The 26840-nt window shown below is 51.0% G+C and overlaps 1 protein-coding gene across 6 annotated transcripts in view; it reads left to right on the plus strand.

Annotated features, from left to right (window-relative positions):
- The first annotated feature begins 511 nt into the window (after positions 1-511).
- MFAP3L (microfibril associated protein 3 like) overlaps positions 512-26840 on the plus strand; it is a 67037-nt gene continuing 40708 nt past the window's right edge. For 3 of the 6 annotated variants that reach the window (XM_027096512.1, XM_027096511.1, XM_027096509.1), the window contains exons 1-2: positions 1042-1156; positions 18475-18899. In XM_027096512.1, coding sequence (XP_026952313.1) covers positions 18608-18899 — 292 coding nt within the window. In that variant the 5' untranslated portion in view covers positions 1042-1156; positions 18475-18607. Of the gene's footprint in view, positions 712-868; positions 1157-18474; positions 18900-20019; positions 22204-26840 lie in introns of those variants that run through there. The other 3 variants (XM_027096510.1, XM_027096513.1, XM_027096514.1) reach the window with 3 other exon arrangements.

The raw sequence follows: 26840 nt of genomic DNA on the forward strand, positions 1-26840 counted from the left end.
CACTTGTGACCCAGACCCACACACACACACTCCGGCCCGCGGCCCGGCCGGGTACCTCGCACCTGCGCCGCCCCCGCGCGGCCCTACCGGAGGCCCGGCTGGGTCCACCTGGGCGCCCGACGCGGCCGCAAACCGGCGAGCATGCTCAGTCGGATCCTGACCCATTTCTGCGGCCGGGCCCGCGGCGGGGGTCGGGGCGCTCCCCCGCGAAGCTCGCCGGGGACAGGGAGACAGGAGGAGAGCGGAGCTGCGTCACCCCGCCCCCGGCAGCGCTCCCGCCTGGCGACTACCGGCGACTACCGGCTCCCGGGCGCCGTGGGAAATCTGCAGTTCCGGGTTTTCGCCGCAGCCCGAGGGGGCGGGGAGGGGCGGGGAGGGGCGGGGTCGGCAGGGGCGGGGGCAGCCCGAGACGGAGCTGGGGGCTGGCCTGGCACCAAGCAGTCCCGCAGTCTGGAAAAGGGCAGCTTGCACTGTGGGGCCGGGCCGCTCAACTTCTGCAGGCGCTTTAGAAAACCCGTCTTTCCTCACTGACAAAACACCACAGTGGTCACTAGAGAAAACTTAGAACCTCCAGATAGTCACAAAGGAGGAGAATAGAATCCCAAGCCCGCCGCTCAGAAACCTCCGGTGGACGTCCCGCTCCTGAGGCTCCGCGCGCGGCGGGGGCGCTGCCGGCGCGGGCACCCCGGCCGCACGGGGGCCCTGCTCGGGGTAGGTCCGGGGTCACGGTCCCAGGGCGGGTCCCGAGCCCCACGTGCGGGAACCCGGGACCCACGCCGAGATGGCCGAGGCTGCAGCACGGCCGCGCGGGGCGGGCGCCCGCCGGGTACAGCTGGGCGCGGGGTCCAGTCGCGGGGCCGCGGGGACTGAGGAGCCGCCCCCCGGCCCTGGCCCCTCCCCCGCGGGCCGGCCCGCTGCCCCGCCCCGCCGCGCTGCCGAGAAGACCCGGCGACGACGCGCGCACTGGGCATGCTCCGCCCTGCCGCTCGGCCCCGCTGCGCTGCGGGTGGCTCCGCGCTCCCGCAGACCGCAGCCCGCGCCGCCGCCAGCGCTGGGGCAGAGGCGGCCGCCGGGAGGCTGCGGGCATCGGCGCGGCTCCCGGGATGGCCATGGCTAGGGTCGCGCGGCGGCCGCCGGGGTGGCGAGGCGGCGTCAGGTTAGCCGGGCGCCGGTGGGCGGGGGCGCGGGCGGCGGGGAGCCCAGCACCGCGTGTTGGCCGAGTCGCCGCCGCCGGCAACGCGGCCGCGCAACTTTGGGGCTCTCGGGCTGGAGGGGCCCGCGGTCGGGGCTGCGCGCCGGGAGGCGCCCGGGTCCCCGCGGCGGGCTCCTGGGTCGCAGGATGCTGCGGGATCCGGGAGCGGCGGGTCGGGAACACGGCGTCCCAGGCTTGTGCCATAGCCTTCCCACGGCTACAGGAGCGTGGTGTCCACAGCGCGCTGCCGAGGAGCCTCCCGGCCTCCGGGGAAAGGGGACGACAAGCCGCGGCGGGGCCTTCGCCGACTCCAGGTCGCCCGGGTCACCGGGCCTCAGTGTCACCGGGACGGGGGGTGGCGGTGGTGCACTATCCCGGGTCCGGCAGGCCCTGAGCGCGGGCTGCGCGTCCTGGTGCCGCAGCGGTGCGGGATCTGTGCGCGCCGCCAGCCGCCGCCTCCACTGGAGCTCTCGGAGTTTGTCGCATTTGACTCCATAGCAAGTTGACATCGAATTGCTTCATGGCGTGGAGTAGGCAAACGTGTTTCATCGGCTTAAAAAACGGAGTAATTGCAGAGCCGATTTATTTTAAGCTCGACCATTAACCGGCCTTCCCCTCCAAAAAACTTGAGCTTGCAAGTTGCAAGATTTTTAAAGCAAACTAGCCAAAAAGAAAAAAAATGTATGCGGGTCCATTACCCGCTCACACTGTGGAAAATAATGTACTGTGGTTGAATGGTCATTGTTTTTAAGCATACTCGTTGCAGAAAGGTTGGGTTACTGTAGCCATCTATGTTGTGCGTTACTTTGGCTTTATGTTAAGAACTTGGAAGCGTAGCGTCGCAGAAGCGCAATTTTTTTTTGTAAAGTTGTCTCACCTTTGTTTCTAAAGGAAACACATTTTTTTCTCAGTTGCTACTATGCTGAACATAGTAAAATTGTTCAAGATGAAACACAAGATGCAAGAAAATTTATTTTCAGAAGGGATTAAGTTAGAGCAATGTAGTTCTACTGGGCGTTTAACTTTTATGGAAAATGAAATTTGTATGTCCCACCAACGTTTCTGTTGGTTCTTAAAACATTTAGTACCATTATCACCCTTAGGATTACTGGATTTTAGGAGCAACGCAAACAATCCTTTTCCTGGTGGGAACGAGTTCCACCTCTAACTAAAGCTCTAACTCTCAAGCCAGGTTCCATAAGTACCACTTAGTGGGTTCAGTTGTTTTATTTATTAAGGTTATTACAAAACATCTGGTTTGCGTTCTTCATAGACCTAGACTTTTGAGGTGCATTTGCTCTTCACTGGGTTGTGAATAGCTTTTAATGTTTGTTCTTTCGTGAGATGGCTCCAGCTCTCATTCCAGATGCTCCAGACCATTTCCCCAAGTGGGGTCTGTGTCGTGCTTGTAGGTGACCGAGATGTAATAACAGGAGTGAAGTGTCCAGACAGTAAGAGCGGCAACATGATGACTCTTTCTGCAAATTAGGCCTGCAGTCCTCCATTTTAGCCAGAGTTTGGTTGGTGGTGTTCATTGCCCTAAATGTTTTTCTTAATATATTTATAGAAGAATTTAGAAGTTTGAAAAAAGCCCGACACAAATACTGAGAAATTGTGCTTCCCTTTTCTATAAAAATGCATCCAGTTCAAAATCTGCCGTGTGTACTACACGTATGTACAGCTTATCCGTTACGGCAGGGCCCATGTTCTCAGGCTCCATTCCTCAGTGGGTGTTCGGACCGTCCACCCTCACCCTTGGCCTTTTGCTGACCTGGAGGAAGCAGCTAGGCCTGAGTTTCCGCTTTGTGAATGTGAAGTTTGATACAGATCCGTAGCCCCCCCACTTGTGGATCTGAAAATCCTACCTATTTTATCAGTGTTAGGAAAGGCAATGAAATTTAACAGAAGGCACATTTAAACACCACTCTTGGCTTTGGGAACTCCACATTCTGCTAACCTGAAACTAACAAAACCAACAGGAGTTAGGTTGAAGAGAGGTTTTATTACTGCTAATGAAGAAAAAATAGCAGAGTAGACTTTGTATTCAAATTCGGAAACAGGTGATAATCTCTCCTCTTTTGTACCTAACTGTTGGGTTCTTGCAGCTCAACTGCTGGGCACATAGATTTTACTTTTAATTCCGTGTCCTTAGGTTTCTATAGTGCATAGTCCTATTAGTCACATTGGATATTCGTGGCAAACTATTGCCTTTAAAAGTACAGCTTTGCCCATTCACGAGACCGAAATTTATTCAATTCCTTGTTTGCCTTGCAATTTAAAGATTTGAGGCCATTTAAACTTTGCTTAATTTGAACCTTTTGTTCTATGCAAGAACTTCCAGATACTGAAATGTCAAACAAATATGGTGGCAAAGTTGCTTTTAACCCCCAACAAAGTGCAGTCAGATTTGTTAGATGAGAATCATTTTCTTGGAATTCAGAAATAGTGCAAATAAGGTCACTTCCCTAATTCAGCATCTAACCAGGCATTTGGGATGTGGCTTGCCCTTTTCTAGCCAAGCCCAGGAGGACACTTGACAACACTTTGTGATCTGTGGCAAATCACTTTAAAGTCAGAAACAGCCTTAGATGCAAATGGTTGATTTTAAGTTTGCAGGAAGACCTCCCTGGAATTGTTAACGGATTAAGGGGCTTGGTTGATTATGTGATAAGAACCAGAGCTGTCAGAACTAGTTTCTAAGTTATACTCAGAAGTCCTGTGTGTTTATTGGTCTTGCCTCTGCCTGAGGGCTTTACTCATTAAAATATTCATTTTTCTTCCCCACAATCTTTTATAGTTAGGCCCCTAAGGCTGCAAAAATGAGTAAGACGCAGTGATGCACAGTCTAGTCAGAGAGACAGGCTTGAGCACAAATAAACTGGAGTACAGAGTCAGTGCTGCCAGAGACGGGTCTTGGGTTGGAAGGGGAGGGGCCTCATGAAAATAGTGACATTTCCGTAGGATCTTAAGGAATGCCTAAGGAATTGGATAGGAGTCTTCTACCAGGGAAGTCCAGGCAGACCACCATGATGGTAGTTAGGGTAATGCCCCCCCACCACCAAGGTGTCCACTTCGGGACTGTGCAGACGTGGTTAAATGGAGGATCTGGAGATGGAGAAGTTATTCTGGATTATCCAGTGGGCCCCATGTAATCGCAAGAGGGAAGCAGAGGTCAGTGTCAGATGCATGGGAGGAAGACTGGCTGGCCATTGCTAGCCTTGAAGATGAAGGGGCCAAGGAATGGGGGCAGCCTCTGGAAGCTGGTAAAGGCCAGGACACAGATGGCTGCCCCCCCCCCCAGCTTCCAGAAGGAGCACAGGCCTGCCAGCTCCTTGATGAGCCCATCCTGACCCATGTGGAACTTCTCACCCACAGAACTGAAAGATAACCAATGTGTGTATAAGTCACTAAACGACTTGGTGCCTTCGAAAGGAGCCATAGAAAGGTCATCCAGCCATAGACAAAGAACGGTTTGGTGTGATGGAGTCGGGCCGGGGCAAAGGAGTCTGGATTTCATCCTATTATAGATAAACGATGGGAAATCAACTGAAGATTTTTAAACAGGAGCATGTGATGGACAAACCGCTGCCAGTTTTCTCTTCCTGAAAAAGCAGTATACAGCTAAACCCCAGGTTTCACAGGGCAGTTCGACAAAGGGTGTGTAACTAGAGGTGGTCAGTGGCAGATGGGAGTCTGGAACCAGCGTGTCGTATAATTCAGTTCTCTCCGTTGATCTGAAATGACATTAGTACGCATGTGTGGAATTAAGAGCTTAAGAAGACTTGTGTTCACAGCTAGTAATGCAGGAAGGACATAGAAAGTAGAGCAGAAGGGCGAGTCACGTTTGGACTACTTTGTTTCTGTTCATTGCCCTCTTAACAGGCAGCTGCTCTGCTGCATACACACCCGTGCAGACCAGATGTGGGCGGGGACCTGGGGGAAAGTCAGATTTAACATAGTTACCTTGAGAATGATGCCACGTCACCTGGGCCAGCTCTGACCAGTTGGTAGGAGCTGCTTGCCATGTCATGGGCTTGTACAGGCTCAGCTGGGAAATTCTGACAACCCGTCAGCAGTGTTTGCTGTGGGCTCCATATTTGCTGGGGAATGGGCAACAGCTACACTACCAGATGCCCTAACCTGTGGGTTTAAATATAAGAAATTCAGTCATTCTCTCCAAACATATTATTCAGTCTCTTTTACGTACAAGGGCTTAATAGTGTATAAAAACGTATGGTCTGGTTGAATTGACATCTCTGTGTGTCTGGAAAACCTCATCTGAAGAAATCTTCTACCTTAGTGTTACAGGAGTGGCTCCAAGTTGAAACCGAACTATATGTAGAAAAATAAGTAAGAGAAAACAGATTTTTCGGACAACATGGTGCAGGAAGCCCTGCGTTGGCAAAATCCGATCCTGGGAACAACAGCAAGACTTGATGAAAACGTATCTTAATGAAAAAGAAACTGTGGATCTATATTGTTTAGCTTCCGTTTGCAGAACTGTGTAAGATTTTTACCCATACTTCCTTATATAGTGATGCAATAACTATTTTCCGCCGTACAGGACAAGGTCAGTGTAAACCGTTCTATCTATCTTGAATCTCCTCTCCCTTGGGCTCTGGGATATGGGCCCCTCGTCCTCTGAGGGTCTGTCCTCCCTGGGTTCTAACCTTAGTCCTCTCATTTTGTGGCCCACTGTGTTCCTTCTGGGTGATTTATTTTTCCTCATGACTGCATCAGTCACCCACACGCCGATGTCCCCAAATCTGTACCTTCAGATAAGCCTCTCTCATCCATTCACCGATTCATTCAGCAAATATTGATAACCTGAGAGCTTATAACCTAGCGGAGGGATGGATGTGCACAAAGACAGTTACAGTGAAAATACGAAGTTCTGGGTGAAGGTTGGTGAGAAAAGGGGTGTCGGGGGCTACCTGGGCAGTCCTGGTTGGCTTTGAACTTGAAGGCTGAGTAGGGGTTTGCCAGATGTGTGAGAATATGGAAGGAGGCACGGTGCAGAGGTGCCAAGGGAGCTCCAGGGATGAGGTTACACAGGCAGGCGGGAGTCAGCGCATGAAGGATCACGTGTGTCCTGCCATGGACTTGAGTTGTACGCTGGTGGCGGGATGAAGACCTGGAATACGTCTGAATCGGCTCTCTCAGAGTCAGCCCACTTCAGCAGCCACTTGTTTTGTGGATTGCAGGCAGGCAGGACTCGAGGCAGGTCAGCCAGGACGGGGCCCATCAGAGTGACGTGGGAGAAAGAAAGAAGGGATTAATTCCCTGGTGGTTGTCCAGCTTCTGGACAGAAGCCTCTGGGGCTTGCCAATGAGACTGAGAGGAAGTCGCTGTGGGTGGACTTCCTAATTCTGGATTTAGAAGGTAACTCTTTGAGAAGCTGGGCTGAAGTTGTCTTTGTCATCAGTGGGAAAGAAGAAGCTTGCTGAGCAGATATTTAGATACCATCCCAACCCTTTCCTTCCATTGAGGATTTGAGTTGGCTGAGGGCTCGAGGAAGACTGGAAGGGAAGAGATTGCTCCTTAAAAAAAAAAAAGAATCAGTGGATCGGAGTAGTTACCCATTGACAGCGCTGGAGGTGGCAGGCTGGATTCATTAAAGCAGTAGGTCTCCTAGACAAGACGGGATGTGCCTGTTCCCACGTCTGTACCTTTCTGTACCCTCTCGAAACTAGCGAGAGCTCTGTGATATTTGTGGCAGTGGGGACCATCCCAAGTTGGCCAGCTAACCCCTTTCTCCCCTGCAAAGGGGAGGGGGGTAGGTAGGTGTACAGCCACTGTGCTTTCTTAAAGGTGCAGAGCCCACTTTCTCTGGTCCTCTGCAGGAGAAGGTACTGGAGTTAAGACTGACCGCATTCGTGTTTGCCTCCCACCCAGTCCTTCCTTCTGGGTCTTCACACCCTGGGATGGCCCGTGGGGTGGCTTAAACTTCCAGCAGCCATGGAGCTGTGCTTGCTTCTCAGATGCTGTTGTTAGTTTCATCTTGTAGATTTCTGCTGCGATGCTAAAGACCACACTGGGCTGCACTGCCCCATCACTAGATGTGCTGGAGGGAAGGGTTTTGTCCTTCAGGGTTTGGACAGCCCTAGATGACTTGGTCTCTGAGTGAGTCTAGCTCTTGTTAGACTCCCCAAAGGTAACACGGCTTTCTCCATTTTAAAACACTTCTGAGGAACTTGAAATTAATTTCCAGAAAATATCTGAGCATTACCAGTCCTTTACCTGACTGGGGGCTGGGCATTTCTCCCTGTACATCGGACCCCAGGACCTATATTGGACTTGATTCCCTCCTGCCTTTGTAGGGCATCCATCCCTTCCTCCAGATTTTGGCTGTCTCCCCTCCTTCTTTCACTGGGGTAATGGATCTCTGTCGCAAAATCCTCTTTGTCATTGCTCCTAAGACGCCCTGGAGGCCCTCTTATTAAGTAGAACTTCTGGAGGAGTGCCCTGATGTGCCAGCGTTCTTGAGATGAGCACACACAGCAGATCCACGGCCTGAGTCCTGCTGAAACATACTGTAGTGAAGGGTTTTGTTTTTAATTGGGAGGCCGTGCTTTATTTCCACTCCTACTTGCTAAACTAAGCCGTTACTCCTGCTGGGGAAACTGTCCTGTCTCCTTTACTCACCCTTCAAGACTTGGCCAGTCCCCGTGACCATTCTTTGACCTTTCCAGCTGGCCCTCGTCTGGATTTCTGTGGTATTTACCCAGTAGTGCTTAATGAATTATGTATCGTTTTGTATACAGGTTATCACCAAGATTGTAAGAACCTTTAGGGTAAAGACCTGGTCTTAAAAAGTTTTTTTAAGCCCCACAGCAGTTGGAACTGAAGTGATACTAGTGGCCTCTTAAATACTTGGAGTTCCCCTTCATTGGGATGACTGAGTCCTAATTGTTTTTATCACCCAGATGAATCTGACTGCCCCACTGAGAGATCGTTGAGAACACCCAGAGCCTGTGCTCAGCCTAGCAGGGCCTTCTCCCGTCAGAGCTGAGAGAAAAGCAAAGCTTCCTTCAGAGATGCTGCATGGAAACCACTGAAGCCACATTTCCAACTTTCTTCTGGTGTTTTTGTTAAGATGATTTTCCATAGTGCCACATTGAAACCCATTTAAATTGGGGGGAGGACTGACCTTAGGATATATGCATTAAACTCAGCTAGAAGATTATTCCGGTCCAACTGAATTTTGAAAAGTATTGCTCTATGCACAGAATTTTAAAATAATAATAATTCTTTAAATAATACATAATCACAGTATTTTTAAATTATCATTTTAAAATAACAGTTATGACAGTTTGGATGTTAGTGGCATTTAGCCAGTTTGCCGGGGCTGTGGTGTCCACTCCCAGGTCACCGTGGGCAGGCGAAAGGAGCCCTTTGGGTGGGCCCTTGGGTGATGTGGTCCTGGAGGGGCTTCCATGCACAGGTTGGCGGCTTGGCCTCTGCCTCTTCGGCTGTCATTGTAGACAGATCTGCGTGGTCCTTCCCCACGTCATAGGCTCGTGGCAAGGCGAGGCCGAGTAACGTCCTCGGGTGTGTCTTGTAAACCATAAATGCTAGGTGAGTATAAGGGATGTTGCCTTCATGCTGTTAATAAGAATGAAATCAAGCAGAGTGTGAATTCAGAATCTCTTCTGACCTGTTTTTCCTGACATCCAGTTCTCAGAGAGTCCAGTAAGAACACTCGTGTGATTCGGAAACGCGGTCGTACAATTACACTTTGTGAAAATGGGCTGGTAAAGGAGGGAGAAAGAAAAGGATTTTAACTACTCTCTGCAGTTACTGAGCATATTTTCTCAAATAGATGAGATTTTATCCTGATGAAAGAAGAAACCCTGGGTGATCCAGTTCCTCTGCAGTGACTCTGAGTGGCCTTCATCAGACACCAGCAAGACAAGGAATGAGGGATGGTTTTGACGCTGTGAAATACAAATTCCATTTCAGCAGCCATAGGAATGTACATTTCAGGTGTAGAAGAGAGTCACGTAAACCTCACTCACCTCGCAGGCCCGAGTCCTCCAACGGCGGATCCTGTGGCCCCCATGGTCCCCGCCCAGGCCCTGGGCCTCTGCTCCCAGGTCCACGTGGGAGCACCTGCCTCTCCTGCAAGGGAAGGATGTGCTGTGAAGACTGAGCTCTGGGGAAACCTTGGTTTATGTTTTAAAGTTAGGTTTGTGGTAAAGAATGGACACAGTTACCTAGAATTCCTAAGAAATGGGTGGAATTTGGAGGAAAGCAGGGCCAGTGTGGATGCCCAGTGAGTTAGTCAGCTGTTTAAAGGAAAGGACCCAGAGGGGTTTAAGCTCACCCAGTGGGTAGCCAGGTGCTTACCCTGAGGGGGGCGGCAACCCACGTGACCACGAACCACCCTCGTCTGGGACAGAAGCCCAGCCCCCGGGAGAGGGAGGGGGGAGCACACCGACTCACATCACACAAGGGGGAGGGTGCTGACGAGGTGACATTTGAGAGTCAGAATGGGGGTGTGCAGGAGCCTTGCCGGCATCCCAGGGGCTCGGACCTGAGGAAGGAATGGCGCGGGCGGCTTGCCGCGAGCCTGGCGTCTTCCGGGGTTAGCGGAGCCCAGGTGGCTGGCAGGGAGCGAGAGGGGCAAAAAGATCAGAAATTGAGGCTGGGAGGCAGCCAGTGAGCAGATATTGTAGTGGCCATGGGAAGGCCCTCTGGCTTTATTTTTTTCTTTTTATAAATTTATTTACTTATTTTTGGCTGCGTTGGGTTTTTGTTGCCATGCGCGGGCTTTCTCTAGTTGCGGCGAGCGGGGGCTACTCTTCGCTGTGGTGCGCAGGCTTCTCATTGCGGTGGCGTCTCTTGTTGCAGAGCACGGGCTCTAGGCGTGCGGGCTTCAGTAGTTGTGGCATGTGGGCTCAGTAGTTGTGGCTCACAGGCTCTAGAGTGCAGGCTCAGTAGGTGTGGCGCACAGGCTTAGCTGCTCCGCGGTGTGTGGAATCTTCCCCGACCAGGGCTCAAACCCGTGTCCCCTGCGTTGGCCGGCGGATTCTTAACCACTGCGCCACCAGGGAAGTCCCGGCCCTCTGGCTTTTACCCTTAAGTGAGGAGCCCTGGGAAATGTGCATTGCGCTAACTAAAGAGTGTTCCTGGTGTGTTTTCCTTGAGGCCTCCCCATGCACAGGCCACTACCAGACATTTACAAAAGTACGTAACGAACGCCTGGTGCCCAGGATGGCGGCAAGTATTTGAGCACCAACCACACCTTTCTGTAGTTCACATAGAATTTACAGAGAATTTGTCCGGTCACAGCATCGCCAGGATAACAGTGATACCCCCAGGTTGCAAGAGCAGTTGCAGGGCCTCTCTGTCAAGCATTAGCAAGCGAAATGGAGCTGGCAGGGCCCGGGCAGGGGCACAGCAGGGGCTAACTCCGTGGTGGGCCTTGGTCTGAAGAGGGGGCGCTGGGTGGTGTGGCCACGGCACCTGGGTCCTCACCGCCGTCCACGCGAGCAGTGAGGCTCTGTGGTGGCGCTGAGCTCGCCAGGGGTGGGGCTGAGGGAGAGCCCTGACCCTGCTGCGGGAGGAGGGTCCCTCCCCGCAGCCCCCAGCCACCCCATCCCGCCTGCGCATACAGGCACCGCTAGGGACCCGAGCTGCTTCCCCTCTGTGTTGAGGTGAGGCATCTGGAGGGTGTGGATGGACGTCTAAAGGCTTCAGGAGCTGGCGCCCTGTTGTACAGGATGGTGGGAACACTCAGGAAGGTGCATCCCCGGCAAAGGACAAGTCCCCACGTGCTGTGTGGTACCCAGGCCACTTCCTGGCCATCCACCAAGTCCTGGACAGCTGGCAACCTGGTGCTCTGCCCTGACTGTTCCCTGCAGGGGGACCTTGGTCTGGACACAGACACCTCCCTGTTCCTTCCCTCCACAGCTCAGCCACACCCCTGCTCGTTGCGGTACAGGATGGTGGATTTGGAGGAGAAGTAATCAGTCATCCCTTAGGGATGGCTTCTGTGGAAAAGGGCCCCCCTCAGTGCACACAGTGCCTCACCCTTGGCAGTTGGGAGGTGGTCTGTGTACAGGCAGGTGGGGTTGAGAAAGGGGCTTTCACTGCCACGGCCTTAAGTGTTTACGGCGTGTGCCAGAATCCGCGAGAAAATCTAAACTCGCAATCGCGTCGGGCCTAAACATTTAGGAAGCAGGTTAAGAATATTGGTCTCTGATTTTGGCAGCTGGGGTTGGGGGGGCGGATTGCCCCTCTGTCCAGGCAGAACGCTGGCCTTGCGGGCAGGCAGCCGGGGGTCAGCGTGTCCATCCAACATCGCCCCAAGACGTCGAATCCTCTGGTCTGGCTTCGCTCTGGACAGAGGAGCTTATGCATGAAATACATCAAGAGCGTCTCGGGAAACGGGCTTGCAATGAAATTAAAACAAGAATTGAAGGTTGGCTGAAGTTGTGCTGTAGGTTAGCCCGTAAGAGAAATTAACTGCACTAGGGTGAAAATATGTATCTCCCTATATACACGTTCCAAAGAGTAGGGAGGATGTTTGGAAAGGACAGTCTTTTTAAGTGGTGTTGGAAGATGCTGGACAACATCTCTAGTGGTAGAGGCAGGCAGAAAAAAACAAGCAGCTCCAGGTGCTTCTGGACCAGCTTTAGGGCCCGTATAGGATCTGATCATCAGAGTTTCAAAGGTAAGAGAAAAGTGCCAACACAGCATCCTCACCTTTTATCTGCATCGTGATGTGTTTCAGGAACAGGTTTGGTAGCACAAAGGCACCGTCCACCACTGTATGTGTCCCATCTGTATTCAGTTCCCAAGTTTGGCTTACTCCTTGGACCGTCAGATTCCTGAGGAAGTATCTCTCTGATCAATTAAGAATTTACATTAATTGGGCCCAAAAGTGTTTTAGCCTATTCATTTAGAATGACAATTAGAAGACGTTAACTACACCCTAAAACATCAATAAGCTCTTCTAAAAGATACGCTTGTGATTAGAATAGTCCTCTGTGCCTGTCTCAACTGCTAGAACAACGAAAAATCGCCTTTACGAACGTGGTATCAGGCCTGACATGGGCGTGACGTTGTATCCTGGTTTGAAGCCAATAAATTGTGTGACCTTAGGCCAGTTGCTTACCTTCTTTGGTCTCCCTTTCTCATCTTGTGTAAAAAAAAACGCCTTTGAGAAGAGATACCCAGGTTCTTCCAGATCTACTCCTCTTGTTCTGTGAACAAACCCATGTGATGGGACCATTTTTATCTCACCTGACAATAGTCATTGTCTGTAGAGGGAAGCCTTTAATACTCTTCTTTTTCTCTTTCTCCTTTTCTAACCATTATATTTATGAGAGCTTTATCTTACATGATTCTTACTTTTAACCAGAAAAACGTACCCTGTGGAAAAACTGTTGAAGCTCTAAGAAGGGTTTCTTCACACAATGCACCCATAGAAAATAACCTATTACTCAGATGGCATCTCTGGGCCTGTCATTCATTGTTAGGTCTGAAAAACAGTGATTTAAAACAGATCCGTTTTTGAAAAGTAGGTGCCTTTTGTGTATCGGAAAAATAGAGGCCTGAACATCAGTGTAGTTGGTAAAGTAGGAATGAGACCTTTTGTTCTCGCTCCTTCTGAATTGTGCAGTGAGCTTGCCGACCTTGTCTGGAGGTCACTCCCCCCGTTACCTGTGGGCGCACCCCATCCTTGGTGTTACAGGCCCCCCCTTGTTGTCCGGGCGCTCTGCCTTTCCAGCCCCCCGCCTTATGCACGTCACCAGTGATGCCTAACGCACACCTTTCCGCGAGTGTGTTGGGTCCTCTCTAATCACCGTTTCCTCTTATAGGGTCAGCTTCTGGCCCCAGCCCCCTTGGTGGACTCCTTTGTAATTAAACCGCTGGGTCACTTCTTGGAAGAAAGGTCTTCCTGGGCCCTCTGCCGCTTGGGTCTCCTGTCCTGTACCACGTGGATCCTTGACCCCTCTCTGATGGGGCGGTTGCCACACTGTCCTGTAATTATTGATTGACTTTGTCCTCCTCCTTGACTCTTGGGTGACAGGGGTGAGGACCGTGTCTTCCCTGGGTGTTCCACACCCCGGCAGTGTGCCTCGCACAGGGAATCTTCTCAGTTAAAGTGTAGTGGTTTGGATTGGTGCTCGGTGCTTCTGAACGTCACCTAAACAGGATGCTCTTCATGCTCTCATGTAACTATCACCATCTGAGTCAAGAGTTACCTTTGTGTGGTTAGAGACATCAGGAGTCCCTGCCCAGACAGATTCTAGGACCCATGTCGGGAAGAAAGAAGGCCCAGGTGAACCTCTTTCTGTAGCGCGACTTTGGACACTGAGATAGAACTTAGCTGATTTAGAGCTTAAATGATGTGATGCTGGGCTACAGTCACCGTGGCAGGAACGTGCTTCTTCCACAAAGCTCCTCATCTTTGACTTTGGATTCCCGTAGCCCATGTTTGTAAAACAGGTTAGCATAGGTAGTTTTCATTGATTATGATGCATGGGAAAGGAAGTTGCAGAAAGATATCTGTAACTAGGGTGGCCGCAGCTGGCTACCCCTTTTGAACGTTAGCATCTACGATGTAATGAGCACATCAGGCCCTGTCCATTCCACCGGAAGTTGAGATTTCCCACCTCGCCTGATGAGTAGGGACCTATCAAGATTGTGTCTTATCTAAAAGGTGGCGCCTGTGCCCGTCACATCATTTACGCACAAATGAAAAATGGTGATAACTCTTCGTAGATTTTGTGACAAAACCCCATTCTGTGAAGTATAAAATTATTCATCACAGTTGATGGGGAAATGCCAGCACGAATACTGCCAAGAAAAAACAATCCTGTACGTTCATGTAGTTCAAAACACCCTGAAACAAGAGGCCCTTTTCCTTCCAACTCCAGAAATTCATGGTCAGTAGTCATGTTTTATTATAGGTGCAGAAATAGCAAATAAGCCTCCACAAAGCATTTTATTAAAATGCTTTTAGATAAGATGCAATTGTTGGAAAGTAAGAAAGGGGTCAAGTTAAAGAAAGGACATTTTCTAAGCGTTTTAGAAAGCGTTTTCTCTTTTGTTTCATTCGTTAAAAAAGCGTTTTCTCTTTTGTTTCATTCGTTAAAAAAAAAAAAAGTCAAGTATTCTGTGAACGTTTTCCCAAAGGCCCTGAGCAAACATGTGAACCTTAACAATTTGTCCATTGTGGCTGTCTCTAAACCCCGGTTTGGGAATCTGTGGCCTTCGTTGTTGTATTTTGAAGGACTGCGTTTTAAGCTGCCGCATTACAGTCCTCGTGGTTAATTCTACAGTGGTTGAAATGTCTTTCCCAGCGTGACAGTGTTATCAACTGAACTTGTCACGATGCTGTCTGCAGAGTCCGACAGGCTGAACAAAGTACGTTTGTAGAACATTTCCCCAGCATTCAGAGGGACGCGATGTCTTTATGTCCTTGCACCTCCCTCCTCTTGAGCAGGTGCCGGTGGATCCCACCCCAGCGTGGCCACAGGGCAGGTATGGGAGGGAAGCAGGACCGTGGGCGGCCGAGATGGAGGAAACTGCAGAACTGCGCTGAGTTCCTGCCCTCCACGCGTTCTCCTTGTTACCGAGCGGATGTTTCCCCAGCACGGAACTGGGAAAAGGCAAGGGCCTGGGTGGGAGGGGTGTCAGGAGGCTGGCACAAGCTGCATCTGCCCCGGGATCGGTGGTGGGACTCCTGGAGGTGGGGAGGGGAGCTGGGCTGGGCCTGGATGCGGCCAACAGCCACTCCCAGTCTCCCAGCACCTGCACAGCGCATTGAATTTACCTGTCTCTCTCCACAAGGGATTGTAAGCGGACACGGCCTGTGGCTTGTTGGGTTCCTGGCGCCCCCAACGCCCCCTGCCGCCCCCAAGCGCCTGGCGGTGTGCCCAACACATAATAAATACTTTTTTGAGAATCTGAACTGAAAGGACACGGCGTGAGACACGGTGAATTCTTTACCAAAGCCTGTTAATTCGTTAGTGCGCCTTTTCAAAAATGAGTGCTTTCTTTTCAAAAATGAGAGTTCACAGAGAGTTTTAGAGTACAAACGCTTGGCTTCCAAACAGCGCATAGGCGACGTGTTCTGCTTTCGAAGCACCCCAGTGACTTTTCAGATGGAAAAGGAGGGGAGGGATGAGTCAGCTCTCCAACGTGCCCGCAGCAGAGGGGAAGCCTCTCCCCTCACCTGGTCAGGCCTCTAAGCGAGCTCATGCCATTTCAGAGCAGTCGCTGTGTGTCCAGCCCAGAACACCCACTGACGTGATTAAAAGATGACAGCACAGCCGTCTCCCCTTCCCTTTGTCCTGGCTGGCACAGTGTGTTGGAAAGGAGAAACCATGTGGCCAGCCTTTGTTTGAAAGCAGCTCTGATTTACACACCTTAAAACCCATTGTGATCTCCCATTTGCTGCATTCTCCCTAGTTGTGGGAAAAAAGGTCACAGTGTATTTACTGCACATATTTATGAGAACCTGTCTCGCTCACCGACTTGTTTCTGATCCTCCCGGAGGTCCTTGGTCGGGCGTCTGCCCCGGCCTCATGCCAGGGAGTGAGTGTCCCCGGGCGCTCGCTGCCCACAGAGCTCATGCTTCTCAGACCTGAGTCCCACCAAAGGAACCAGTGCCAGGAACCATTTGTCATGACTTCTGGTGGTGGGATGGTAGTCATAATGTATTCAGCAAAACCAAAAACAAGGTGTGATAACAACCTGAAATAAGAATAAACTCGAGAAGCGTAGTTTCAGTAAAGGACGCTTTATATGCTGTATTAGTAATTTTTATTTTTCAAGCTGAGCAATGCATGCTTGATGTATATTTGATCATGAATCCTTGTTAACAGTCCTTACGTGGTAAGTCCTGGGCCGGAAACACCCAGGCCATCGGGGTGGTTGGATCCGGGTGGGATCCCAGTCGCTCTCAAACCTGAGGCTGTGCTCTTAAGCGTTCTGTATGGCGCAGGTCAGCTTTCCTGCTAAAAGGAAACCACAAGATGAGCCCAAGTATAGAAAACCATTGACAGAGCCACGGCAGGGTGTCTGTCATGCTCCTCAGCCCTACAATTCCTACTGGGAAGTCGTGTGTGGGCCGCCTTGGGCAGGAAGGCACCCGGCCCCGTGGGGTGTATGTGTGGAAGGCTGTAGCTCTAAGAAAACCCGTGTCTTTCCGACTGAAGAAGTCTGTGGTCTGAGGCTGCTTTATCACCCCTGGTACTTCTTCAGTGTTACTGTCCACACGATTGAAGTGATAATTTCTGCTTTTGCAGACAGATTCATTCGTTCAGCAATCCGTTGGGCATGTAAAGTGTCAGGGACAATTTCAGACTCTGTAGATACCAAGAAAGTTGAGGCAGACAGTACGGTCAGGATGACATCGGACTCAGGGCAGGCATTGGCACTAGTGGAACAGCAGGAAGAGTTTAGTGATAGAGTCACTGTGTTTGAGACACAGTCCGCTGAGAGAGGATGGTCTTTTCTACAGGTGGTGCAGAAATGGCTGGATGTCCGTGTGGGGAGATCCCTCCCTCACGCCGTACACAGAAGTAACTGGAATGGGTCCGTGGCAAAACTGAAACTGGGAAGGGACACAAGGGAACTTTTGGTCGTGTTGGAAACATTCTATATCTTGTTTATCGTGGTGGTTATGTGAGTGTATAAATCTGTCAAAGCCTATTAAAATGCACACGTAAAATGGGCACTTTTTTAATTTGTAAATTATGCCACAGTAAAGTTGATCTTAAGAAAGACAAATCATATCCTGTCCCTTCCCTGCTTAACATTTTTCAATGAACGTCAGCTAAAATCCAGATTCCTTACTCTGTCCTCCAAAGCCCTAGGTGATCTGGGCCCATCTCGTAGCGCCCCGTTTCCTTTGGTTGTCGGCTCTTCCTGGAATGCTCTTCTCCGGGGTCTAGGCATGGTTGATTCCCAAAGAGCCCTCAGCTCTGGGGCCACCTCCTCAGTGAAGTTCTCCTGGATTGCCAGCTGTCACGGAGGACCTGGCTGGGGCTGGCGACCGTCCTCTTATTCTTGTGGTCACGTCATGGGTGTAGGATGCCCACCCAGTCCTGCTCCGGTCTCCAAGGAGTAGGAGCTGGGACGGCAAGCGATGGGTGGATCGCGGCTGGGCGCTGGCAGAGGGATTGTGGCGGGAGAGTGAGAGCTGAGGGTGCAGGGGGTGCAGTCCGTGTGCCCGGGTGTGGGCAGGGGGCGGAAAGGAAGTGAGCCAGCTGGGTGAGAGGGAGGACCTGAGGAGAGTAGGACGGCCAGGAAGCCCAGTGAGGGGACTGAGAAGGTGGGGTGCAGGGAAAGACGGGTATTGAGAACTTCAGAATGAACTGGAACTTCAGAATTTAGAATTTGGAGAGAAGAAGGGTCCTGGGTGTGGCCGTGTGATTAGTGGATGAAATGGAGAGTAGAGGTGTAGGTGAAGGTTAGATCCTTGGGTGAAGAAGTGCAGCCACCCGTCATGTCACCCCCTGCATCCAGGGAGGCAGGTGAAGATGGAAAGCAAGGCATTCAGCGAGGGATGAGGGCAGGTGGCGCGGGTCGCCCGGAAGCTCCAGGAGCCGGGGCAGTTGCCTGAAAGGGGAAGGGGGTGTCCTGGTGGGGGTGAGGGGGACACCGCCCTGGTTCTGGGGGGCCCTTCCGATGTGGCAGAGCCCAGGTGCTCACTGCAGGAGCTGGAATTCATTTCGGCCAGCAGAGAGGTTAGGAGGGCCCAGGTGCACCACCGGTGTCCACGACGGGGACAGGTGAGGGATGGGAGGAGGCCTCGAGGTGCGGGATGAAAGAAGCAGGGGTCAGCTTTTTTTTTTTTTTTTTTTTTTGCGGTACGCGGGCCTCTCACTGTTGTGGCCTCTCTCGTTGTGGAGCACAGGCTCCGGACACACAGGCTCAGCGGCCATGGCTCACGGGCCCAGCCGCTCCGCGGCACATGGGATCTTCCCAGACCGGGGCACGAACCCGTGTCCCCTGCATCGGCAGGCGGACTCTCAACCACTGCGCCACCAGGGAAGCCCGGAGTCAGGTTTTGAGCCCCAGGAAGTCGTGTGGTACAAAGTTAACATGTTCCTGCTAAGAGTCATATGTTTCAGTAGCAAAAATAACAGACGTGTATCATCACGATTTCCATGAATATTTGGAACATCTTCTGAATTTGTGTGCTATTTAAAAATTACACAGATGTGTACTTTAGCTGGGTTTCTAACATTTTATAAATAATCCTTTTAAAGTATGGGCGCTAACATTTCGTGGTTTTTTTTTGTTTGTTTTCTTTACAGAGGTTCTTAATCCAGAGCCAACTCCATGGACCCAGGCCGGGTTTGGCCCTTGGCCTGCTGTGAGCAGGGTGTTGTCTGCTAGAAGACTCCCCTGGCCCACCTGCTCTGGTGCCTTGCAGAGCAAGCGAAGAGGATGGACGGAGTGACGCGCCCTCTGCCTGTGTGCCTGCTGCCTTCTGCGTCCTTGTTAATCCTAGTGTCCACTCTGGCGACTGCTAAGAGTGTGGCCAACAGCACTTTAAATGGCACTGACATGGTCGTGGGCTCAGTGCCCGTGGTCATTGCCAGAACCGACCATATCATCGTCAAGGAAGGGAACAGTGCCTTGATCAACTGTAGCGTGTATGGCCTCCCTGAGCCCCAGCTCAAGTGGTATAACTCCGTGGGCAAGCTGCTGCATGAGGACAGCAAGGACCGAGGGGCAGGTAGGCTGTTCAGTCGTGTCCCGTGTCAGAAACTACGGGGAGGGACTTGGGGGCCGGCACCCTCAGTGTCCGTTGTTCTTATGCAGATCGTTTCAACATCTCCTTTTGTCTTATTCTTCTAAGGCAAGAGAGAGATATCCAAGAAGTAGATATCCTTAAGGGTTCAAAGCAGTAATGAATTCATTCTTCCACTCTTGACTCAGAAGACAAAACGCAAACAGCTTCTCCCCTCTAATGAAAGTATCACAGTAACGAAAATATTGTATGTATTGTTTGAGTCTTTTAAAAGGCCTCTTGGAATGTTGCAGTATAACGCGTACAGGATGTTGTAGGGGTAGATGTAAAGTGGATTTTCCTTAAGTATGTGTTCTGTGTATATGGGAGTTTTAATTTGTTTCAAGGAACATAGCAGTTGTCTATCATTAAAGGTCAGTTTAATGCGTGGACTGTGGGTTTAAAGGTCACATCTTTTGAGAGCAGTCTCTGCAGCTTCTCACCAGCAGCCAGAGATCATGTGTGCTCCCGGGGACCTGGCTGAAGTTTCTAGACTGTTGGCCAGGGGGGAGAAATAACCCGTGGCATAGGGGCAGTGCTTGGCTTCTCATGAATGAGTTTCTGGCCAAAAGGTGCACATCCCCTTCCCACATACCAGATCACTTCAGGAAGGACTGTGGCCGGAGCGGGGCACTGTGGGCCCTCAGGAGTCTACATGCTTCCTATCTCAGGTGTGAGAACCAAGCCTGATTGATTGACCTGAAGGCCCGGGATGTACTTTCTGAGCATTTCCAGTAATGACCTGGCAGGTGGGCGTGAGGGTGAAAGGACCCGGATCTGACTTAGCAGCTGCTCCGTTTCTGCCGCCCTTTCCCTCGTGTACCTCCGAGCCCACAGCCCTCTAACCCCCAGAAGAGTCTCTGCCCCAGGAAGGCCTGCATTGCTAATCTCTTTTCCTCATTTTATCTTAATTGCTCTGAAAAAGAGCAGAGGCTGGGACTTCCCTGGCGGTCCAGCGGTTAAGACTTCGCCTTCCAATGCAGGGGATGCGGATTTGATCCCTGGTCGGGGAGCTTAGATCCCACATCCTGTGCGGCCAAAAAGTAAAAACACAGAGCAGAAGCAACATTGTAACAAATTCAATAAAGACTTTGAAAATGGTCCACATCAAAAAAATCTTAAAAAAAAAAAGAAAGCCCAGAGGCTAACACTGCGTCTCCTTAGGTACCGGGTGATGGGGTGTCTGACACGTCCAGGCTTCGGCTCCCAGTCATGCCCCGACATTCACTGCCTGTGCTGCTCCTTACACGGCCGTTCAAGGCCAGGCAGCGTCATGCAGCTTCTCCCCTCCAGTGCAAGTCTCATGGTCACGAAAATACCATGTGTACGTTTGCATGCTTCACCTGGCAGAGGGGAACTCCCTCCCCACCAAGTAAAACGATGGGACCGCAGAACTTTCCCATTAGAAGGGACCCTGGAGACAGTGCAGTCCCAACCCCTCTTTTATGTGACTTTTCCCCGGTCCTGTGGTCATTAAGTGGCTGTGACTGGACCGTCCGTGCTGACAGTGGGCAGATGGGACGGCGCAGCCCCTTCCTCCTACTGCAGGACAGGATGAAGTGACGTCACACCTGTGCAGGGGCGGTGACCATGGCAACGTGTACACACTCAGGTCCCTGGACCCCACCGGGTCTTTCTGCTGGGCTGGCCTCAGGGAGGATTCTCGGGGGACCAGGGACTCCAGACCGAGCCTGCGGCTCCCGTGGGCCCGGAGCAGAGGTGGTCCCGGGTATAAAGACCCAGGGTGGGGCTCTGAGCCCTGTATCCGGGAGAGGAGGGAAGCGTGGGAACAGAGTGGGGCTGGGGCCTGGACCTCAACCGTGGCTTTGTGAGGGCTGCCTTGGAGTCGTAGTGGCCCCGCCAGGGAGATTGCGCGAAGTCTTGATGGTAGGGGTCCAGCCTTGGCAAGTGGCCTCCGTATGTCGTTTCTCTCATTGGGAGGTTGGCAGAGCCGGGGTCCCCTGGGCTCACTTCTCTTCCGTCCGTGGGCGCCAAGAGAGGAAGGGGCAGACACCAGTGCCTCGGAGACAGAGCCTGGGCGCAAGGCGGGGCATCAGAAGCCTCTGGGCATGCTTGTGGCCAGTGGCCGTGCTGAGAAATCCGTTGGCTGTTCTCAAACCTCGTAAGGAAAACACACTGTGGAGTTTGTAAAAGAACTGGTGATCCTGGCCCTTGATGTTCCAGCTCAGCTTTGGTAGTCACCGTACATAGTAACAGGCATTTCAGGACACAAGTAACACGGAGCAATATTCAGACCAACCAGGCAAGACAGGGGAAACGGCAGAACATTTATCCTCATCATAAAATACGTGCATGGTGGTGCCACTCGAGGACCCGTGGTCTCTCAGTCTCCATTTCTGACAGGAAGATGCCCACGTGCTAACCAGGATGTAGATTTCCATTTCTGGGCTGATTGGCCAGGAGTTTAAATGCAGCAGGGTTGATAACAAGGAGGTGATTGATACAGAATGGAAAATGGTGCTCCTACGTAGGAATGTTACCTGTGTACACAGTAGACCACTGCTGAAAGCAAACAAAATGAGTGTAATTCCCGTTAGCAGCCACTCCCGTTGACTAAGCCCTCGTACCACGTTGCACACCTTGTTTCTGGTCCTTCCAGTGAGTGTGAGGGTTTGGTGGCCTTGGTGCTCACACATCCAGATGAGAAGCGGGTGCGTGGTGCCCACTGTGCCCACCAGCACCTGCTCGTCCTCCAGGTCTCGGCAGGCGAGGGGTGGTGAAAGCCTCTGACCAGACGGAGTGGACGAGAGGCTGGATGGTCGCTGCACCAGCCCCGTCACCGTCACAAAGAGGCAGGGTTAGGACCCCGCCATGATCTGCGTACGAGGCGTGCACACACCCAGGTGTGTTCAGAGCCGTCTGGCGAGTTGCCCACCACGTGTGCTCTGTGATTCCAGGAGGAGTCCCGTTTCTTGTTGGTGCTGAGAAAGTGAGACGGCTGTTCCCGGCGCCAGCCCCGCAGGTGCTAGAAGGGACGGGCTCTTTCCTGTCCCTGGCAGGGGCAGCAGCTGCTTTGCTCTGTGTCCCTCGTGCTGTAACTTCATTCCCACAGATGAGGAGAGGCTAATGTGTGAGCTATTTCCGGAGGAAGACTTTTTTTGGAGTTCACGGAAGGACACGTTTGGGGTGGTCCACCAACCATGTTACAGAAATAACCCACAAGTCCAATAACATGAGGAACCACAAATGGCCACAGAATGTCCTGTTTTCAGTTTTCCTTTTGCTGGAGGTAAGTAGGAATATATAGGTGCCAGAAAGTGGTTCCTTGTTATTTCAGGTACCAGTTACCCAGTGTATTTTTGCTGTAGCTCCGTACTCCGACTTTAAACCATTGAAATGCACGTTGGCACCTTTATCAGATGATAAATAAACATTTCAAGAAAGTCAGCTTTACAGAAATAGAGACACAGATGTAGAGGACAAACTTATGGTTACCAAGGGGGGAGGGGAGGGTGGGATGAACTGGGTGATTGGAATGGACATGTACACACTGCTATGTATAAAATAGGTAACTAATGAGAACCTGCTGTTTAGCACAGGGAACTCTCCTCAGTGCTCTGTGGTGACCTAAATGGGAAGGAAATCTAAAAAAGGGGATGTATGTATACATAAAGCTGATTCACTTTCCTGTACAGCGGAAACTAACACAACATTGCAAAGCAACTATACTCCAATAAAAATTTTTAAAAAATAAAAAAGTCAGCTTTGGAAAAGGCACAGGCCTTTGTAAACATGCCTGGTTCGTGAGCGATTAACTTGGAAATGCTTCCTTCAGGAGAGGTTTTAGACTTTCCTGTGGATTTGTTTTCCATTCCCCTGTAGCATTCTGCCACCAAAAATAACTAAGAATTATCTCTGCAAATAAACATGCACAGCGTAAGGAAGCTGAGCCGAACTGTACAAAGTTCACAGTTGTCTCACAGCTACTCGACCTTTGTGGAATTTATTGTTATACATTTTGCTTTAGTTTACATGGCTCTAGTGTTTTTATCCTCTGCTTTGCAAATGTTTTTAGTAGCCCGTGAGATGCTTTCAACTCCTTCTGTCAGGGGGCCTCAACAAACTGTGCCAGCCACATCTTGAGACCTGAGTGTATCACCCCCTGCAACATATCCAGGAGGGGGTCAGCGCCCACAGCACTAAGTGTACAGCATCCTTTGCCTCTCAGATGAAGCGTGGAGTAGTGCATTAACCTAGGGAAGTGTTATACCGAATTTCTCTTAAATATGTTCAGTATTTGAGATTTAAAAAATCAACTCCTCAAAAGGCATGAGACAAAATTTATGTAACTATAAATATATTACTGCAAATTCAGCAGAACAGCACAATGGCATCTCTTTGAGCAAGTTCCTCAACTTTTCGGAGCCAGTTTTCCTATCTGTAAAGCGGAGATAATCCTCTTTTACCGCCAGGCAGGGCTGTGCAATTTGTGTCGTGTATGAAATGTCAGTCCAGCACGTGGAACACACCAAGCCATCAGTAGACGGCAGCTGCCACCGTCATCGGTCACATCACCAGTGTCCTGTGTTGTCACAGGCAGGATCCCAAGTGCGTCTGTCTCTGCTTCGTAGTTCGGTGTGTTTTGTAAAGAAAGGAAATAGTTTTCTGGGCAGTTTCTTATTCGCTCTCTCAAGTTCTCAACCTTTTAAAAAAACATTCAGTAAAGACCAAAAACATTTATATCCCTTAAGTGTTGTTTAGAAGCTCGAGTTAACGCTGGGACGGATGTGATGGCGAGAGTGGCGCCCCCCCCTCCACCAGCAACATCCCCCACCCCCCGACACATACCCTCCGCATGCAAGGGGCCCGCTGCTCTCCAACGCGCCCAAGCCTCGGAGCAGCGAGTGTGGATGTTACGGAGTATGGTATGCACAGGATGAACTTTCCCTTTGCCTAACCCACTGGTTCTCTCACCCAGAGGACGCCGGCCAAGTCTGGAGGTGTTTTTGGTTGTCATAGCCGGGGCAGGAGGGAAAGGACCGGGGAGATGTACTGCTGGCATCTAGAGGGTGGAAGCCAGGGATGCCCTCAGTATCCTGCAATGCACAGACAGACCCCTCCCAAGAATTATCTGATGCAAAATGCCAGCCCAAGAGAAGAAACCCTGGTCTCAACTAAAGAAGCAACCTCAGCCCGCTAAAGAATCATTCCAAAGTCGGTTAAGTCACTTGCGTGAACCCATAATGTATTTTTCCATAAAAGTGGTACTTCGGTTCATTTGCCAGATTGAGTCACGTCGAGGGCCAGCCTGGTAATGAGCCACCATTTATAGCGTTGTTTTTTAATGGGTTGTGCTCCCCCTTTGGGGTGTGAGCCCAGACTGCTTTAGTCTTAGCAGTGGGAAGACCCTTCCCCATCCCCCTCGGATGAGGATGTGAGGGCTGAGATGCTATTTCCATCCACCCAGTGCAGGGTGCTCTCAGAAGACCACCTACGCCCACTCTCAGAAGAGACTCCTGCCAGCCTGCACGGACTGACGTGCTTGGCACATTTTTAAAAATGGAGATTATCAGGCCAAATGAGCCGGAGGGTCAGATGTTTCCTTTGCCAGGAAATGAAAAGACGGGTTCTTTTCAGATATTATTTATGCCTTGAAGCAAAGCACAACTGCAGGCTTTGAACAGCCCGGGCCTCCCCCCAACCTTCCTGAGCTGAGAGCCGAGCTAATCCCTGATGATCCCAGGCCACCTCTGTCCCACGTGATGTAGGAAGCAGCTTGGTAGAGCTGCCCCAGGACCATGCGAAGAGCCCGCTTGGGAAGCTGGGGGTGGTGTCGCAGGAGCCCTTGCAGCTTGCAGTGTTTATAACGTGGGCCTCTGCAGTGGCTTGGGGGAGCTATCATCTCCTGCAGAAGCCCCGTAACAGGTGCAGCCATGCGGGGCTCCATTTGTTCTCAGTTCTGTTTTGTAAAAAGGCTTGGATCCTTTCCCCTCATAGCTTCTATTTCACATGTTAGAAAATAGACCCCATGCTTACAGACACACGCGCGTGTTTGGTTCTTATTTGAAGAGTGTGGATTCAGTGCGGCATCGCTCAAGTGAGTGTTGCACTTGCTTTCTGTTTGCATAAACGTTATTGGAACTCTCACCACCCAAAGAGTTTTAAGTTGGTTTCAGGAAGATAACCTCCTTGTTTTAGCAGACTGAACTCTCCTCCTTGAAAAGTTTAAGAGCTTCCGTGTCTAAATGGCATTGTGAACAGAGGCTTAATGTTCTCCTACCACCTATCGGGAATGCAGACGAACCACACATCAGCTTGTTGACACTTTCACGGAAAGACATCTTCAAGGAAAAAGAGAAATCCTTTTCTTCTCATAAATAATTTGAGGGAAATTCTAAGAGCTTTTCAGTGGGGCATGGTGTTAATTTTTAATGCTGAGCCATCCTCAGGACGGCTGGAAAGATTGGGGATTTCGGCAGACGTGGGTTTGGAGGGAAGTTGTAGTTACAGCATCTTTGTGATTGTGCTGTCACCTTTCTCATGATGCTCGGGTTCCGGGAAGAGTCGGTGCTGCTGTTTCTGTCCAGCGGTCATTTGGTCGGAAGGTGTTGGCACCGGCATTCGTCCTGATCTGTCATGTCGAGTCACAGTAATCCGTGTGCCATGGCCTTTCCTGGTGGCACGGGTTTTTTTGTTTTTTTTTTTCGGTACGCGGGCCTCTCACTCTTGTGGCCTCTCCCGCTGCGGAGCACAGGCTCCGGACGCGCAGGCTCAGGGGCCATGGCTCACGGGCCCAGCCGCTCCGCGGCATGTGGGATCCTCCCGGACCAGGGCACGAACCCGCGTCCCCTGCATGGGCAGGTGGAGTCTCAACCACTGCGCCACCAGGGAAGCCCGGTGGCACGAGTTTTAACTGTAGCCACGTGACACCGCTGACCTGCTTCTCTAGTTGCTGGATGGTCCCCTGACCCAGTTCTGTCGACATGACCTCGTGCCACCCTCAGTGCCTCCCCCTCCCCGTGCCTGGGCCCCACAGTGACACAGTGATACGAGGTCAGCCGCCTTCCTGGCCTGCGACCCCGGTGACGGCTTCACCCAGAGGATGTAGGCCGTGAGGAAGGCTCTAGAACTGTGTCCCTGGGGAGAAAGATGCTGACAAGGAGATTTTTTTCACTACCTTGATTTTCTTACACTCGTTGATATTTTCCCAGTCAATCTAGGCCTGCCTGATTTGAAGCGTTTCAAGAATTCTAGAAGTGGGTCACAGGCTCCATTCATCTTGCACTTTGGTCGATGTGAAAACCCAGCCTTGCAGTGTGCCTTCCCATCCTCCCAGCAACACACTGTATAATCAGGGCCCCCTTCCCCTGGCGCTCTGCAAGGTGGAAAAGTCATCTGTTTTAAAAAATTACTTCAATCTATTTAAATTTAATTATGATTTAACCGCAAGTGATTTTGTGCACTTTGACACTACCTGCATTCCTTTTTTCTGTGACTTCTCTGTCCGTCTCCTTTCCCTTTTTTTTTTCCTTTTGGGTTCTTTGTCTTGATTTATAGGAGTTCTTTATGTTTCATAGTTATTAAGCATTTGTCTGTCAAATATTCCAGAATTTTCTCCCACTCTTTCATTTGCTCTCAACTTTAGTGTAACAGATGTTACAGTGTAAAACGTTGAATTTGGGAGAAATCCGATCCCGTCAGGGTTCTCTGTTAGAGTTTCTGGGATTCTTGAAATGTTGGAAAAGGCTTTCTGGTCCCAAGGTTAGAAAAATGTTTTCATATCTTTTATTAACTTTATAGTTTTAATTTTATGTTTAGAGTACTTGGAATTTATTTTTAGGTATCACATAAACTAGGAATTTAACTTCATTTTCTTTCAGATGAGTAGTCAGTGATCCCAGTATTCTTCCCCCCGATTTGAAATGA

The sequence above is a fragment of the Aethalodelphis obliquidens genome, unplaced genomic scaffold, assembly GCF_003676395.1.
Source record: "Aethalodelphis obliquidens isolate GAN/ISIS:26980383/991018 unplaced genomic scaffold, ASM367639v1 scaffold103, whole genome shotgun sequence".
In the NCBI taxonomy this organism is placed as follows: Eukaryota; Metazoa; Chordata; class Mammalia; order Artiodactyla; family Delphinidae; genus Aethalodelphis; species Aethalodelphis obliquidens.